General features: G+C 42.6%; 1 protein-coding gene across 12 annotated transcripts in view; it reads left to right on the top strand.

Moving 5' to 3' along the window:
• LIMCH1 (LIM and calponin homology domains 1) overlaps positions 1 to 16,704 on the top strand; it is a 394,191-nt gene that overhangs the window by 137,580 nt on the left and 239,907 nt on the right. For all 12 annotated transcript variants that reach the window (XM_056125512.1, XM_056125510.1, XM_056125501.1 and 9 more), the window contains exon 2: positions 8,361 to 8,431. In XM_056125512.1, the coding sequence (XP_055981487.1) occupies positions 8,361 to 8,431 (71 nt within the window). The remainder of the gene's footprint in view (positions 1 to 8,360; positions 8,432 to 16,704) is intronic.

Here is a 16,704-nt window from a genome sequence, read left to right as displayed (position 1 = left end):
CTCACCTTTCCGTTGTGGGTCTTAGAATCTGTCGTGGTATAGTCAGAAATTACTGGTGCTGCTGGAAATCACAGTTAACTACCAGAACCATACTATGGCAGCCCCAGGGAGCAAACTCATAACCTTACACTTGCAGGTGCTATGCCACTGGACCATCTCCGGCCTCTTGAGCAGTATTTCTGATTTAAAAACTTTAAATACCTGATTTTGGAATTCCAATTGTGAATTTTTTCCTTCTACATAGATCTCAGACCTAGGGGGGGAAAAAGTGAATCTTCCTATCAGTACTAAAAAGCACACGCTATCAACATAAAAGTTCCTCTGAAACAGCTTCCATTCCATTCGTGATTCTCACTTCTAAAAATCTCGTCAAACAAGCTCCTCTGTCTGGTTTTTCAAAAGATGAGTAGGCTGGGATAATCAGTGACGGGGCACTTGCCTTGCAGGTGGGAGGCTCTGTGTTAGATTCCTGATACGGACAAACCCCATCTGAGGGAGGAGGATCAGGGGAACGAGACCATCTGTCCCAGGTGCCAAAGCTCTGGAGTGCCAAACTCAGCATTTGATCCCAGATTTGCCTAATTCCAAGGTATTCTGCCACACTGTGCAGTCCTGTATGATAGCTACATACACTGATGAATGCCAAAGTGGAGCATTTATTTAAGGAGCAACATAATACCTAGGTAAAAATAACACTGTGGTTGAAGTAGCTCTCTACACTTTGAAATGGAGACAACATGCACAGCCCAGACACACTCCACTTGTTCGTTTTCTTTCTGAACCCTTCTTGGTCTTTGCTGTCCAATCAACTGCTGACACTTATGGGGAGTTGGACTGGGAAGGTAACTCAGCTGTCTCCTACTGTCTTTCTTTGCAGCATGAGTTCTGTCTCTTTGTAAAAAGCAAGCACAGCCTGAGGATGTACAAACAGAGTTGCTGCTAAATTCACTCACAGAGCTCGGCACTGACCCATTTTCTGTATCTAGAGTGTATAATGGCTAGATCAGAGGACTGAAGGCGCCCGGATGCTTTTGAGCACCGCCTGTATTCTTAATTAGATTTTTTTAAAAAAAAACTAGAATCTGTCAATCTGTGGCTATAAACAGCGCCTTCTGGTTTTTTGATGACATGATGAAAATATAAATGGTTTCTGCAGATTGCATTTTATTATCCTCACTATTAAGCACTCAGAGTGAGTGCTGGAGAGGATCATGGTCTGATAATGTTGATTAAATAACTGCAGGCCTGAACTTCTGTGCTGATTCTTTGCCAACCCAAACTGAAGAGATAGAAGGAGCTCTAGTTATGGAGGGAAGCGTTAGCAATGTAAGTGCCACAAAGAAGAAACATCTTCAGAAGGCAGTGCTATGTTTCAGTGCCTCCATGGTCTGAGTTAAAGGCCTGATTCTGGTTCCTTTTTGCTGTTGGCTGGTTATATGATCTTGAACAAGGCATTTAATTCACCAGACATTGTTTTTCTCATCTGTAAAATGAGGGAACTGTGCTCTTCCTTGATTCTGTTGTCAAGGGACATGCAATGACTCACTAGAAAGATTCCTGGATGCTGTATGGGGGAGAGTTGGGGTCAGAGAGGGTGGGAGCAGAGAGACACAGGGTAGCCACTGCCATTATCCTACTGAGAGACAATAGGAACAATGAATGCAACTATTATCATTCATCTACTTCAGTCTTGCAATTTGTGTCAATTGCTTGGTCCATTGTAGTTCTCTGTCCAGATTTCATTTCCAAAAGCAACTCTATTGTAATGTTTTATCTTTCCCCCTGAATTCTGGATTCCTTTGGGGGAGGGTCCAGATCGTGTTATTTTTTGTTCCATTCATACCTGTTATAATGCCTGGCATGAAGTAAGTATTCTGTAGATGATGGATGGGTTGGTTGCTAATTTTGACTGAGATTAGTATGGTTTCTGATACTTTGGAAAGAATTTCTATAGAATTTTGATTTTTTTTTTTAGCAACCCCATGAAGAAGACGGAAATAGAGGCACATTTATTTCAAAATAAATGTGAAAACTACGAGCACATTTTGCTCTGTTTTGCAATTTAAGTGTAAAATATGCAGAATATTCTTGTTAAAGAAGTCAAATGTGATCATGAGAGAAGTGAGCATGAAGAGCCATACACGGTCTATTTCAGCGAATTAAAAAGGTGTGATCTTCATTTGCAGATTGTGGGAGGAAATCACCACCTTCTGAAAAAGTGTCCCTGTTTTTATACAACAACTTAGAGAACACATTCATGTCTTTTGAAAGTTCATTCAAAATTGATAGCATTTCATACTGAGCAACTGCCTGAATCCTGGGACCATTGTTCAGTCAGCCAGTTTTAGATCATTACAGTAGAATTTCAAACATTTATTGAAACTCCTCTTGTAACCTGAAGTTTATTAGTGGACTATAATTTGTCTACCAGATTGCTTTCAAACTTCACTAAAGATTAATTAAGATATTTCGGAAACAATTTGTATAAATGGGATGATCAACTGAGAGACTGATTCTTGGCAGCCTTTAACTGTGTGTGGTAATTATGTAATAACAATGGTAATGAAATAATTTGCTGAGTGTAGCGCTGTGATATGCGATCCAATACATTATAAGTACATCATAAAATGTCATAAAGCTGAGTCATTTTCTTTACTAGCCTGTTAAAAAAATTTCTTTACTTCAGTCACCTTGATTACCAATAGAGTTAATGATAGGTTTCATGCGTCAATGTTCCAATCCACTATTACTCCACTAAAGTGAGGGTTTCCCTCAGTTTTGTCTCAGTTCCCCAAAGTCACCCACTATTGTTTCTGCTCCCCCTGACTTTTTAAAAGAGTCCTTCATATTTCAGTTATTTTAATGAATTTGAGTGATTCCACTGCCATGGACAAGCCCAAAAACCTAATTGGCTTTCAGTACTTTGGGGAAATTGAACACAGATGAGATCGCTCAATAATTGCTTGCATGGAATAGCATGATGACACATTATGATGTTGGTGTGTTTCTATTTTGGGTTTAATTGCTAAGGTAGATGAAAGCCATTTTCTTTGCTTTAAAACCACCAAGGACTTGGTAAATTATCCATTCATTGACTTTTTAAAATCTTACACAGCTTATACCTCCAACAAGTATTTTCATTAGTAATGAAAGTGAATTAATTATAATGAATCAAACAGGAAAAAGTAGGTGGTGGAATTGTCAACCTAAGTACTTCTGTGGATCCCTTTGGTTGGAGATATGTGTAAGTTACTCAAATACTCAAATTTAAAAATCAAGGTAGTAGTGGGGCTGGAGCGATAGCACAGCGTGTAGGGTGTTTTCCTTGGATGCGGCTGACCCGGGTTCGATTCCCAGCATCCCATATGGTCCCCTGAGCACTGCCAGTGATTAATTCCTGAGTGCAGAGCCAGGAGTAACCCCTGTGCATTGCCGGGTGTCATACAAAAAGCAAAATAAATAAATAGAAAACTAAAATAAAGGTAGTGGCTATAGTTTTGTCCAGACATTCCTAGTAGGTTTCTGGTTTCATTCTTTGACTTTGTTTATACATAGAATGAATTAAGGAAACTGTAACAACCTTGGCTGTTATGAGGAGAGAGAAGAGAACAGCTGGAAGGTTGGAATAGTGGCATGATCTATCTTTACAGAATTACCCTGACTACTGTGCTGAGAATAGCCGGGAGAAGGCAAGGCAGAAACGGTGAGGCTGGCTAAGGGCCTCTGGAAATATCGATGTGTAAGTTGACCATGGTCGGAAGTAAAGTGGTTGATTCGAGGCAGTGAGAAGTGATTGGATTTTGGCTCTGTTCTCCAGGGAGTACCAACAGGATGTGATGATACGTGTGATTCGATGTGGAAAATGGAGGTCAAGCATGCCTCTTGGATGGATGGGCAGAACACCTGCAAGCATGGAATTGAATTGCAGGGATTAGTTAATCAGAGGAGTAAGGCGCAGTTATGCATGCAGAACAAATTGGAGGATTAATAAAGTGCTCTTGACGTTTCATATTGCTCTTCTCTGTTAACCCCTGGATGATACTTCTGTAATTTTTTTTTTTTTTTTGGCCATAGCAGCTGTTCTTAAGGGCTATTCCTGGCTCTGTGCTCAGGAGTGACCCCTGGTGGTGCAGTGCTGAGGATTTGAACTGGGCTTAGTGGGATGTAAGGCAAAGGCCTTAACCCCTATATTATCTCTCAAGATGTGTCAGAATTCAGATTCTCTCTCTCTCCTCTCTCCCCTATCCTCACTATGTCAGGCTCCATGTTTCTTTCCAGAGTCCCTTTAAGAACTCTACTGAACTAATGACTCCGCCCTGTGTACTTTGGAGAGTGATCCCAAACTGGTGTCTTGTCTCAAAGGTCACTGGCAGTCCTGTCCATAGGGAGGCAGGCTGAGAAGACTTTGGGAAGTTACTCTTCACACCTCCCTATTTGTGGACTGTAGTAAGAATGTTACTGTCAGCTTGTCTTTTAAATTTTTAAAAAATTTATTGCAGTGGCTTTTGCTATCCTAAAGGAAACACTAATTAGTAGTTTTTATAGTGAAACTTTATAATGTGTGACCTTGTAAACACCTTGTGAAGATGTTGCTGAGAGAAGTTGCTGTGTTTGGTTTTTTGTTGTTTTTTACTTCTTTTGGTTTTGTGGCTATACGTGGCAATGCTCAGGGCTTACTCTCCTGGTTTTGCATTAAGGACCCACCCACTTTATTATTGCTCCGGCCCCTGAGTAAGTAGATATTTGAGGTTTGGGAGGCCTGGCGATCTATATTTCTCAGTTGAATTGCAGATGAAGATGCTATTGCTGTGTGAATCTTGGGGCATGGCATATTTGGGAGCATGGTCCTTCACTCAGTTTCTGGAGTCTGTTCAGTTAATCTTTCTAACAAAGATCCAAGTGCTTCTAGCCCAGAGAACTGAGTTTGAAAGAATGAATGGCACTTGGATTGGTGGAGAGCAGTGTTTCGGCTGGGTCTAATGGAGGGAGCAGAGTGGGAAGGAGGCGGAGGAACAGGAACAGAGGTGGAAGTGAGCACCTTCTTCCATGTTCAAGCCAGGGCGCCTACTCTGGTCTCCTGTTCTTACAGTCAGTCTAGGATCCAGGCTGACCTGACACTATTCTATCAACTCTACTTGACTATTTTTAGTAGCTCTGCCTCCCAGGTGGGACTATTTTAAATGATAACTGGGCATTTCAGAAAGTTAGATGGGATATGAGTATCTTCTTATAATATGACTCTTTTTTATTTTTAACCTCTTTGTATTTTATATCTAAAGTGCATTCCTTTGTATAAGCATTTTAATATATTGTATTAAATGGTTTTAATTTTCTTATTCACATAGGTCAAAATCATATAGTTATCACAAATTGGCTCTTACTGACTTATTTTCTGATTATTTTATTTAACATTCCTTAAAATTTTGTTGGAGTAAGCAATATAAAGGTTTTTTTGGGGGGGGGGTCAAACCTGGCTATGCTCAGGGGTTACTCCTGGCTCTGCACTCAGGAATTACTCTTGGTTGTACTCAGGGGACCATATACGATGCTGAAAATCGAACCCGGGTCAACAGCATGCAAGGCAAACGTCCTACCCACTGTACTATTGCTCCAGACCCTAATTTTTTTTATGTACCTAAGGGGGCAGGTTGGGGTTGGGAGGGAAACTTGGGATACTGGTGGAGGAAAGACCACACTGATGGTGTTGAAACATTAAATGCTTGAAACAACTGTATAATGAAGAACTTTGTCAGTCATGATATTTTTAATAAAAATTAACAAAAAAATAAAGTGCATTCTTGGGCACTGGAAGAAAAATATAAAACATACAGCAATATTTTAGACTTTCTACCATATTAATAATCACATTGAAGAAAATAGAGATGGAGATGGTTATATTAGTTTGTTTTATTTTTATTTTATTTTATTTATTTATTTATTTATTTATTGAATCACTGTGGGAAAGGTTACAAAGCTTTCAGGTTTAGGTCTCAGTCATGCAAATATCAAACACGTTTCCCTTTAACCAATACTTATTTTTTACCATGAAGAACCCCAATAAAACCCCACCCCCCACCCCTCCCCATCCCTGTGAGGGCGATGAATTCTAGTTAATATTCTATCTGCTTTGATTAGATTCATTGTTTCAATAAAAGATTCACCACTATTATTTAGAGTTTACCCCCCCCCCCAAATCAGACATGCTGAAAAAGCATTGTGAAGTGATTTGCTTTCTATAGCTGGGTTCAAGAATTAAATGTTGGTTTTGGATTTCTGCTATTTTACCTATTGACCCTGGAAGTATTTCTACTGAAAGTCAGATAGTTAAGAAATTGGTTTCTGTGTTCTGGAGTTGTGGCCGTGCTGGAGAGCTGCTCGTGGGGGCAACTGGTGGCCTCGGTAGGGCGTGAAGGGCGGACCGAAACGCCCCCCTTCCCATGAGGTTTTAGTCGCCCCCACTCTCCCGGCTCATACTTGCTGTCCACAAGGCTCCCATGCAGCCGCCATCTTTCTTTCCAGAGAGGAGAGGGCGAATGGGGCAACACCCTTTCCCCTCCAGCAGACTTTATGACCTGGATTAATGCATAGTCCTTTCACTTTTCTGCTCCAAGCTGCTGGGTTCTGCATTAAATCCTTGTGCTTCTGGGGCCGTGGCCGTGCTGGAGAGCCGCTCGTGGGGGGCAACTGGTGGCCTCGGTAGGGCGTGAAGGACGGACCGAAACGCCCCCTTCCCATGAGGTTTTAGTCGCCCCCACTCCCCCGGCTCATACTTGCTGTCCACAAGGCTCCCATGCAGCCGCCATCTTTCTTTCCAGAGAGGAGAGGGCGAATGGGGCAACACCCTTTCCCCTCCGGACAGACATGATGGCCTGGATTAACGCATAGTCCGTTCACTTTTCTGCTCCAAGCTGCCGGGTTCTGCATTAAGTCCTTGTGCTTCTGGGGCCGTGGCCGTGCTGGAGAGCCGTTCGTGGGGGGCAACCGGTGACCTCGGTAGGGCGTGAAGGATGGACCGGAACGCCCCCCTTCCCATGAGGTTTTAGTCGCCCCCACACCCCCGGCTCATACCTGCTGTCCACAAGGCTCCCATGCGGCCGCCATCCTTCTTTCCAGAGAAGAGAGGGCGAATGGGGCAACACCCTTTCTCCTCTGGGCAGAAATGATGGCCTGGATTAACGCATAGTCCGTTCACTTTTCTGCTCCAAGCTGCTGGGTTCTGCATTAAGTCCTTGTGTTTCTGGGGCTGTGGCCGTGCTCCAAACTTAACTCTGATTTTCAGGGAGAAAGACTGGGTGGTTTACTTCCCATTGATCACTTTGTATATAGAGAGATGTCGCGTGGCCGCTTACGCGGCCGCTCGGTTTTGAGAAAAAGTCCTAGTTCCCGCATACTCGAGCTGTGTTTGTAGAGGCTTCTGGTCACTGGGGTTCCATCTGGGGAAGGTGGGATGTGGCACTTACCCCATCTGGAACTTGCAGGTGATCTCGGCTCTTTTTGGAACCTGTTTTTTTTTTTTTTCCTCCGGGATCTGTGGTTCCCGCACCCTCCATGTGGTCCTTCTCTTAGGCTGAATGCTTCAAAGATGGCGCTGGGGGGCGGGCTGTGGGCGTGACTTCTGGAATCAGAGGTTACCTGGGAGCTGTAGTCTGGTAGATTTGAGAAAAAGTCCTAGTTCCCGCATATTCGAGCTGTGTTTGTAGAGGCTTCTGGTCACCGGGGTTCCATCTGGGGGAGGCGGGATGCGGCACCTACCCCATCTGGAACTTGCAGGTGATCTCGGCTCTTTTTGGAACCTGTTTTGTTTTTTTTTCCCTCCGGGATCTGTGGTTCCCGCACCCTCCATGTGGTCCTTCTCTTAGGAGTTTGTTTTATTTTTAAAGCAAGATTCATCCATGTGCTCCCGTAGGAATGCACTTTTATTTTTATTTATTTATTTTTTGAGCCACACCCTTTGGTGTTCAAAGCTTACTGGCTCTGCATTCAGGGATCACTCCTGGCTCTATGCTCAGGGAACCATATGGGTGCTGCGGATTGAATTCAGGGCAGCCACATGCAAAGCAAACACCCTACCCTTGATGGCCAAATTCCCAAAGTGATATAGTTATCAGGAACAACGGTTATTTTTTTTTAAAGTAATGAGATAGGAGAAGGGGGAGTGTCAAAGAAATGGTGTAAGCTTAAGACAAGCTGATGTAAGCAAAACTACACATAGAAAGGAAATTAAGATCCAACAGATTTTCCCCATTCTTGAAAGTCCACCAGTCATTCAAAGACTCTTGAATAATAAAAACAAATCACTGGGCTCCCAATGAATTAAGAGAAATTTATTCTATTTTTTCCCCTCTTTTCTTCTTTTCCAGCAAGTAACTGGCAGGAGTTTTGGTGACAAAGATTTTCGGACAGGCTTAGAAAATGGAATCCTTCTCTGCGAGTAAGTATACCCTATCTTTTTTTTAAAAAATTAATTAATTTATTTATTGAATCACCGTGAAAATAGTCACAAAGCCTTTTAGTTCAAGTCTCGGTCAGTCATACAATGATCAAACACCCATCCCTTCACCAATGCACATTTTCCACCACCAAGAACCCCAGTATATCCCTCTCCCACCCACCCCCCGACCTGTGTGGCAGATTTCCACTTATTCTCTCTATGTTGATCACCTTCAATATTACGACAAAAGACCCAACATTGTTATTTGGAATTTTCCCCAACATTCAGACCTGCCACAAAGACATCATTAGAAAATTTGGTTTATATTGCTAATTATGAAGAGCATATGATGTGGTGTAGCCACAATAGTGGCCACGCGAATTTGGATTTCTGATATTTTAGTAATAAACCTAGAGGGATTACTGCCAGAAGCCCCTGGGTTCTGAGATTGGTATGTGTGCCTCTGGGATCATGGTCAGTCAGAAGCCGGAGGAAGTATTTGAGGGTGGCAACCCTGAGCATTGTCATGCTGGGGAGCAGGGCCAATTCCACCCCTATCCCATGAAGCCCCACGTGCCTTGTCAATGCAGTCTCATACCTGGCTGTTCTCATACCTGGCTCTAAAAGATGCAGGCCACCATGTCACTGCCGCAAAGGGGGACAGGCAGAGGGACCCTTCCCCTCCCAGGGCGACATACACCATAGTTAAATACACAGTTCAGATGTATTTTGGTTTGGCATTATCTTTTGCTCAGATTTTCCCACCACCACCCAAGCCTGATTTTCAAGGACAAATGCTAGATCATTTACTTTCCAATGATCACTTTGCATATCAGGAAATGTTGTAGCTGGGTAAGCGGCTGCGCAGTTCGGAAAATAGTCCTGGTACCCGCATGCCAAAGCCATGCTCGTAGAAGCTCATGGTCACTGGGATTCCCTCTGGAGAAGGCGATACCCTATCTTTTGTTAGATATATTCAAGAACAAAATAATTAGGCTATTAAGTGTATAAAACAACCAACTTTTTTTTTTACAAATTAAAATAACTGGGAATAACAGTAGCATAAGTCAGTGAAAGAGTCTTGGCAATGGGATTCGTGGGGACGAATGTGTGCACACATACCAATCTCGGAATTGGTGAAAAAAGCTACTACTTTTAACACTGGATTCACAGACCCTTCTGATTACCTGGGTACAAATTCTTACATTGTAAAAGCTGTTTAGAGCTGAGTAAGAGCTTCCAGACATTTTATCTGGTATGAAATTGTCACAGCCCCAAGCACTCCCCTCAACTTCCCCTCCTCACTCTGAACAGAAACCACTCGTGTTCAGTGAAAATACTGCTCAGTATACTTACATCACCTTAAAACACGACAGAGCCAGTTCTTCCTCCCTGCATCTACTACAGGGAGAATTTTAAATTTGTTCACATTTCAGTTCAAACATGAGCAAGGACTACAGGATTTAAATGTTATGTTTGGAACCTGTGACTCTGTCACAATGAATTTCAGGAGTTTTCTGGAAAGTGGTTCTAGACACACAAAAAGTTGCATGGGCATAAGCTTCAAATCCAGATGTCAGATAGATGTTGCTGCTGGTTTTTGCTGAGGTGAAGTGCACACACACATATGGCTCCTAAATATACAGTAAGATAGTTTTGAAAACTGTACCAGTCTGAGGCCTGCACCCTAACTAAGGGATGGAATTGTAAATCAGCCTCAACTCCGAGAAAAGCAGTGTTCTGACTTCTCTCACCATGACCTCTGGTTTGCTTCTGTTCACCTGTGTGAATGAAACCACATGGAAGGAATTCCTATTTGAATGATTTTCAGAATACTATTGGGACTCACACCCACCAAGACTCTGGGTTTTGAAGCCTGAAAGCTAGAGACACAAGTCCTTACTTGACAACCACAAATCAGTTAGCTTCCTTGAGTGTTTTTTTTTCAGGGGGGCGGGCACACCCATCACATAAGTGCTCAGGGCTTACTCCCGGCCCTGCAATCAGAGATCACTCCTAGTGGTGCTCAGGGAACTATATGTGGTGCTGGGGATTGAACTGTGGTCTGCCTTGTGCAAGTGCAAGGCAAACACTTTAACTCTTGTGCTTTTACCTCTTTCTCTAAAATGGTAAACAGGGTCGTTCAGGGGGTAAGACACTTACCTTGCATGTGGTTGACCCAAGGTGCAACCCCTGGTACCTTATCTTGTTCCCCAAGTACCTCCAGGAGTGACACCTGAGTATGGAGCAAGAAATCAGCCATGAGTACTTTTGGGTGAGGCCTAACCCCCTCACCCCAAATACAATAAAAATAATAAAATTAAAAGTCAGCCAGACATTTACAGTTCATACCTGTTTTTTAAGTTTTCTGTGAATTTCAGCAGGAAGTCCACATCAGGTGTCTGAACCAATGATACAGTGCTATGCAGAAATTATTGTGTAGCACTGTAGCACTGTCTTCCCGTTTTTCATCAATTTGCTTGAGTGGGCCCAGTAACATCTCCATCGTGAGACTTGTTGTTACTGTGTTTGGCATATTGAATACGTCACGGGTAGCTTGCAGGGTTTTGCCATGTGGGAAAGATACTCTCAGTAGCTTGCCAGGTTCTCCGAGAGGGGCGGAGGAATCAGACTGGGGTCAGCCAGGTTGACTGCGTGCAAGGCAAGTGCCCTACCCCCTGTGCTATCGCTCCAGCCCAATTATTGTGTAGTGCCTTTTAATTTAGCTTGCTTCTGTTTTTTCCTTCCTGCTTCTATTGCTCTTTTTACCTCAGAGGGAAATTTATTTCCCCTGATTGCTGTTCTGTATCTTCTTTCCTTGAGGGTCCCTTGCTTCTCTTCTGCTTTACATCCTTCAACCCCCCCCCCGCCCCAACCCGCCCTGTATTAAGTCAAAATCAGAGGTCATTGTTAGGTAAACCATAATTAGTTTAGCATATCACTACAGACAAGTTCATATACTCCAAATACTCCCCTTGTGTGGACTTATGAACTTGCCTTTCTGAAGATTCTACATGTATTTATCTTCTGATATTATTAGATTAGCCAGAATAGGATCTACAGTTTGTGCATCATGTCTTTTAACTCAAGTCTTTAGTACCTTTCTTTGGGTTTATTTAACATTTTCTCCAAAGATTCTTGGAAGCATCTACCTCTCCTAAATATCTGGGAATAAATCCATCACTATCACTTGTCTAACTTGTATTGAATGGGCTCATCTGAAGAAAGGATTCTAGAGCTAGAGGTATTTACACACATGGGATTTGGGTCTTCCTTAGGAGGAAGATGTTTAGAGAATGGAGGCTTCCTGTTGTAAGCAATGGTCCTATCCATTGTTCTTCTCTAAGCACTTTAATGAATGATATAGGGTTGTTTTAGGGTGGAGCCATAGATTTGGAGTTGAGGCCATAGTTTGGGACTAATATGGTTAGACAACACAGAGGCATGGATTATAGTCAGATACTTCTTTAAATAAATAAAGGTCTTGGACTGTTGATAGCTTGAGGAAGAAGCTGAAGGAATTAGACACAGCTGAGGATGTGGATAGACGTTATTTGCCTGGGTAGGAAGGACAAAAATCCAGGACAAGTGAGTCTTGGGCAGCAGCCTAAGTCTTCTACCCCACAATGGAGAATGAGACCCACAAGTGAATTTGAAAGAGCCTGAGTTTCACAGCCTGAAAACTCCTGCTGGTGGTGCAGGCGAAGAGTTTGCGAAAGAGGAATGAAATATGTTGGTAAAGGGAGGCAATCAAAGTCTCTATTGTGAGTCCTAACCAAAGCCTGGAGACCCAGCTGCATTAGGAGCCAGAGGAAGCAAGTATAAACCAATTTCTAAGAGCAGAACATGCAGAGCATGAAAATCAAAACGCTGTTGAGAGACTGAATGCAATGGAGTTTGGGAATAATTAGAAGGAAATTTCTCTTTTATTTTTGGGCAGGAACATGGCAAGTGTTGATCTCAGCTGAGTATGTTGGCTGTGACAGACTGAGATGAGCAGATATCTTTTTTTGGGACTTGTGCCCAAAAACCAATCTGGCAAGAAGGGAGACATGTAGGTGTGGGGCTGGGTAATGACAGTGTCTGAAAGGAAAGCAGCTGAACTTGGAGGGTCTCGGGAAAGTGATGCTTTTAGGCCATGACTTCAAAGGTTTTAAACAGTTGTCTTCAAATTGTAAATTAATGGATCTGAGGTTGTCTACATTGTGCTCTCTCTCTCTCTCTCTTTCTCTCTCTCTCTCTCTCACACACACACACACACATACACACATGTTTTATATATTCTGGGGATTGAGAATCTAACTCATAATCATCACCCATATGGCAGCATTATAAAATATGATAACTTTTAGTTTCAAAATTTGAAAATGCGTAATTAAACTCAAAATGAGTAATTTAAGATGAGGGCTATCACAACCTATAATTCTCTTTAAATTTTTATGGGTAGCGTTTCAACTATGTGTTATCCAAAATAGAACTCCAGTTGGTGTATAACAAGGGTGTTATGACCCCAGCAGGCAAATATATGAACAGCATCTGTGAGGTCTTCATTTTTGTTGAACTGACTCTCATCTTTCTGTCTGATTTAGAGCAACTCTCAATGTTGGATGCCACTATAGAGAGACACTATCATCTTTCTTCCCCAAAAATGTCCTGGGTTCCTTCTGAATTTTGAACCCCCACTCTTCTCCCCCAAATCATAGTGTTTGTCTGTGAAAAACACCCTTTGAGCCTGTTTCTTATTCTTTCACCACTCGGCTTCTACATTTACTTGTGGCCTCTAAGAACTCTTAACTATTTCACATGTCAAGTACAGACATAAAGGATAAAAGACTTAAAATTTGGAAGTCTAATTCTTTTGTTTTCATCATAACCACTGTTCTGTGTTTAGTGTATGGGAAATTTATTGGCAAGTGGTGTGTGTGTGTGTTTGTGTGTGTGTGTGTGTGTGTGTGTGTGTGTGTGTTGGGGCAGGGAGCAGGAGGCAGGATAGGTTGATGCCAGAAAACCTTACAGTGGTGAAAGACCATTGAGTGTAAACTGCGGGGTCTCTGCTGGACAGAGAATGAAGAGGCACCCATGGTGTGCGTGTCATGGGAAAATAGTGATCCCACTTAAGATAACACTAGGGGCTATAGACTATGGGTAGGAACACATTCCCAGGTTTGATCCCTGGCATTATATGAAACCCTGATGACTGATGAAAGCAATGGAACTGGCAGTCATCCTTGAGCAATATCGGGTGGGACCCCAGGCCCTTAAGACACCTTCCTGACAAAGATGAGAAAACATATCTAGTTAGAATGGAGGCATGAGAGAATAGAAGATTGTGATCAGTGAGAAAGGTAAGGGCTTTGATTTTCTTAGGTAGAACCATGAAAACTGTAGACAAATTGAGAGTTGTAGAGAGTTTGTCTCTGCTAAAGATTGCAGAGACCAACAGGACAGAGAAGTAGACTGACACCTACAGGCATCATATAAAAGATGAAGACATGAAGACAGAGTAGCATCAAGAATCCCTGGGAGGGGGTGGAGCAATAGCACAGCAGGTAGAGTGTTTGTCTTGCATACGGGGATTCCCAACATCCCATATGGTCCCCTGAGTACCGCCAGGAGTAATTTTTGAGTGCATGAGCCAGGAGTAACCCCTGAACATCGCAGGGTGTGACCCCCCCAAAAACAAAACAAAACAAAACAAAAAAACCCTGGGAGCACTTTGATTCTACTGTACTGTGCATCCTCATCTCTTGTAGACATCAGTGATGGTGCCTGCCTATAACTTACAGCTATAGTATGTATGAAATAGACGGTGTCCACCAAATCAATTGACTATAGTTCTATTTATGCTATCATCCTCTCTCTCTTCTCTGACTATCTTTGCGAGGAGTATTGTAGAAGCATTGGAGATTAAATACTTAAATACTTCAATGATAGAAGCCTTTCTCCAAGCATTTAATAAAATCTCTGTGGTCAAAGTGTGACAGAGATGTCACACTGCTAGGCACATTAGTTGAATACAGCCATATGTCTTTGAGGACTGAAAAGTTTAACAGAAAGACTTCAAATCACGTTGACTACAGAGGCCATTCTGACTAGGATGATGGACACCATTGGTTTCCCTGACCTCATATCAATATTTTTTAAATAGTTTGAGAAAGAAATTATTAGGCTTGTATTTCTGACTATGAGATTATTTAGCTGGACTCTGCAATTTCATCACTGTCTAGGGGCTGGTAGATGATAATCTTTGTGTGTTTTCTACCAGCCTAACTCTTACGAAGAGTGATTTCTTAAAAATTATTTTTTAAAAGGTCACACATAAAACAAAACAGAAGTCTGTATGTGGCCCATAAAGCCATAAAATGTTAACAATCTGAACCTTCACAGAAAAAGTTAGCCAGCCCAGAGGACCATGAAATTAATTCTGGTATAAATGGCTCACCCTTCCAAGCTTAAGTAATTGAGTTTAGGCGGTACAAAATGCTATTTGGCCAAGTTAGGTAGCTTTAAAAAAGATTTTTCTCAAGAGTTACTCTCCAACTCTTCTACTTCTGTTATGAAAATTTCTGCACATGATGTGGAAAAGTTAAAAGAATAATACAATAATTGCCCGTATAGCCTGAAACTGGGAGTCAGTGATGCATGGGAACAGGCAAATGCGGACAGAAAGCAAGGAAGAGTGAGGTGATGACTATGTACATGGTGGCCTCATGCAGAGAATATGCTCTCCCTGTGCATTGAATTCTCATCCTTCTGCTACCTCTTTCATATTTTGTCTCCTTTTTAGTATTCAAGGACACCTGTTTTACTAAAGTTTGTTCAAATTCTTCTATGAGAATATAGTAGGTTATATTCTGGATTGATTCTATTCTGGAACTCTGTAGTTGAATCCTATAAAATTGTTAGTAGACCCTTCCCCCTTCCCTGCAGTAGTTAAATGTCATCAAATCGGGGTTTAGTCCTTGATGTGCTTCCTGTGCCTCCTATCTCCTTTGGCAAGTTACCTAAACACCCTGAACCTTAGTTTATTCATTTATAACGGCATTGCACCCTGTTCATGGGGTTGTACTGAGGAGTCAGTGAATTGAGAAGCTGTACAAGACTCTTCGGTGAGTGCTTCGAACAAAGCAGGCAACTTAAGTGTTAGCTTCTCTCCCTTTGTCTATGAACTGGGGAAATCACTGCCTCCTGAGGTCACTGAGATAGGCCAGTGAGCCCAGACTGTAAAGTAGTTACCACTGTCTGTGCTTGGTTGGCACTCGAGACTGTGAGCCGTTCTCCTTATTATTGTTGGAAATAACCCAAAGTCAATTATGACTGTGACTTAGTCGGTGCACCCCTGTGTCACCACACACCCGTCAGATCTCTCCCTATGACTACCAGCAGACCACAGGGTGACGAATTTGGATTTTACTTACTAGCTTTGCCTGCCCAGTCTGTGATCAAACACTGGGCAAGACAGTTCGGGTCCCTTACAGACTTGATCATCTGTGAATAATGAGCTCTGGCTGGCAGAACTTGTAGCCCAGAGGGGTTGTTTTGGAAACACAGACCTTGACCTCTGTAATGATGTCATTTCCTCTCGCTGCCTCCAGTCTATTGTGGTTTATCTCCCCGGGAAACAATTCTGGAACCCTCCAGACAGAGTTTGTGGGTTTCTCTCTCTGCTTGCTAAATTCTTGTACCACCCCTGCTTTGGCACTTAATTAGCTCTACCTCTTTTCCTTGTGTCTACATCCTATACCAGCTTGAAAGCTTCCTGAGGATTATACAATTTATCTTTCTATTTTCCTCACTTTAGACACATCTGGCACACATGCATCTGTTACTTGTTGAATAAAACAAGACTGATAGTATTGTTTCCACCTGACTCCTTGATCACCAGGAACCTTAAGCTTTCTGCAGTCTTTACTTTGGTTTTTTATTTATGGTTTTGAGGCCACACCCAGTGGTGCTGGAGCGATAGCGCAGCGGTAGGGCGTTTGCCTTGCATGCAGCTAACATGGCCGACCTGAGTTCGATTCCTCCGCCCCTCTCGGAGAGCCCGGCAAGCTACCGAGAGTATCTCGCCCGCACGGCAGAGCCTGGCAAGCTCCCCGTGATGTATTCGATATGTCAAACACAGTAACAACAAAGTCTCATGATGGAGACGTTACTGGGCCTGCTCGAGCAAATCGATGATCAATGGGAGGGCCTTTTTTTACCCAGTGGTGCTTGCTCATGGCTCTGAGCTCTGAAATCACTCCTGTCAGGCTTGGGGAGCCATGTGGAGT

This window comes from Sorex fumeus, unplaced genomic scaffold (genome assembly GCF_029834395.1).
Source record: "Sorex fumeus unplaced genomic scaffold, SorFum_2.1 ptg000055l, whole genome shotgun sequence".
Classification (NCBI taxonomy): domain Eukaryota; kingdom Metazoa; phylum Chordata; class Mammalia; order Eulipotyphla; family Soricidae; genus Sorex; species Sorex fumeus.
Note: the sequence above shows the minus strand (reverse complement) of the source record. Positions and strands in the feature narration are given on the sequence as shown.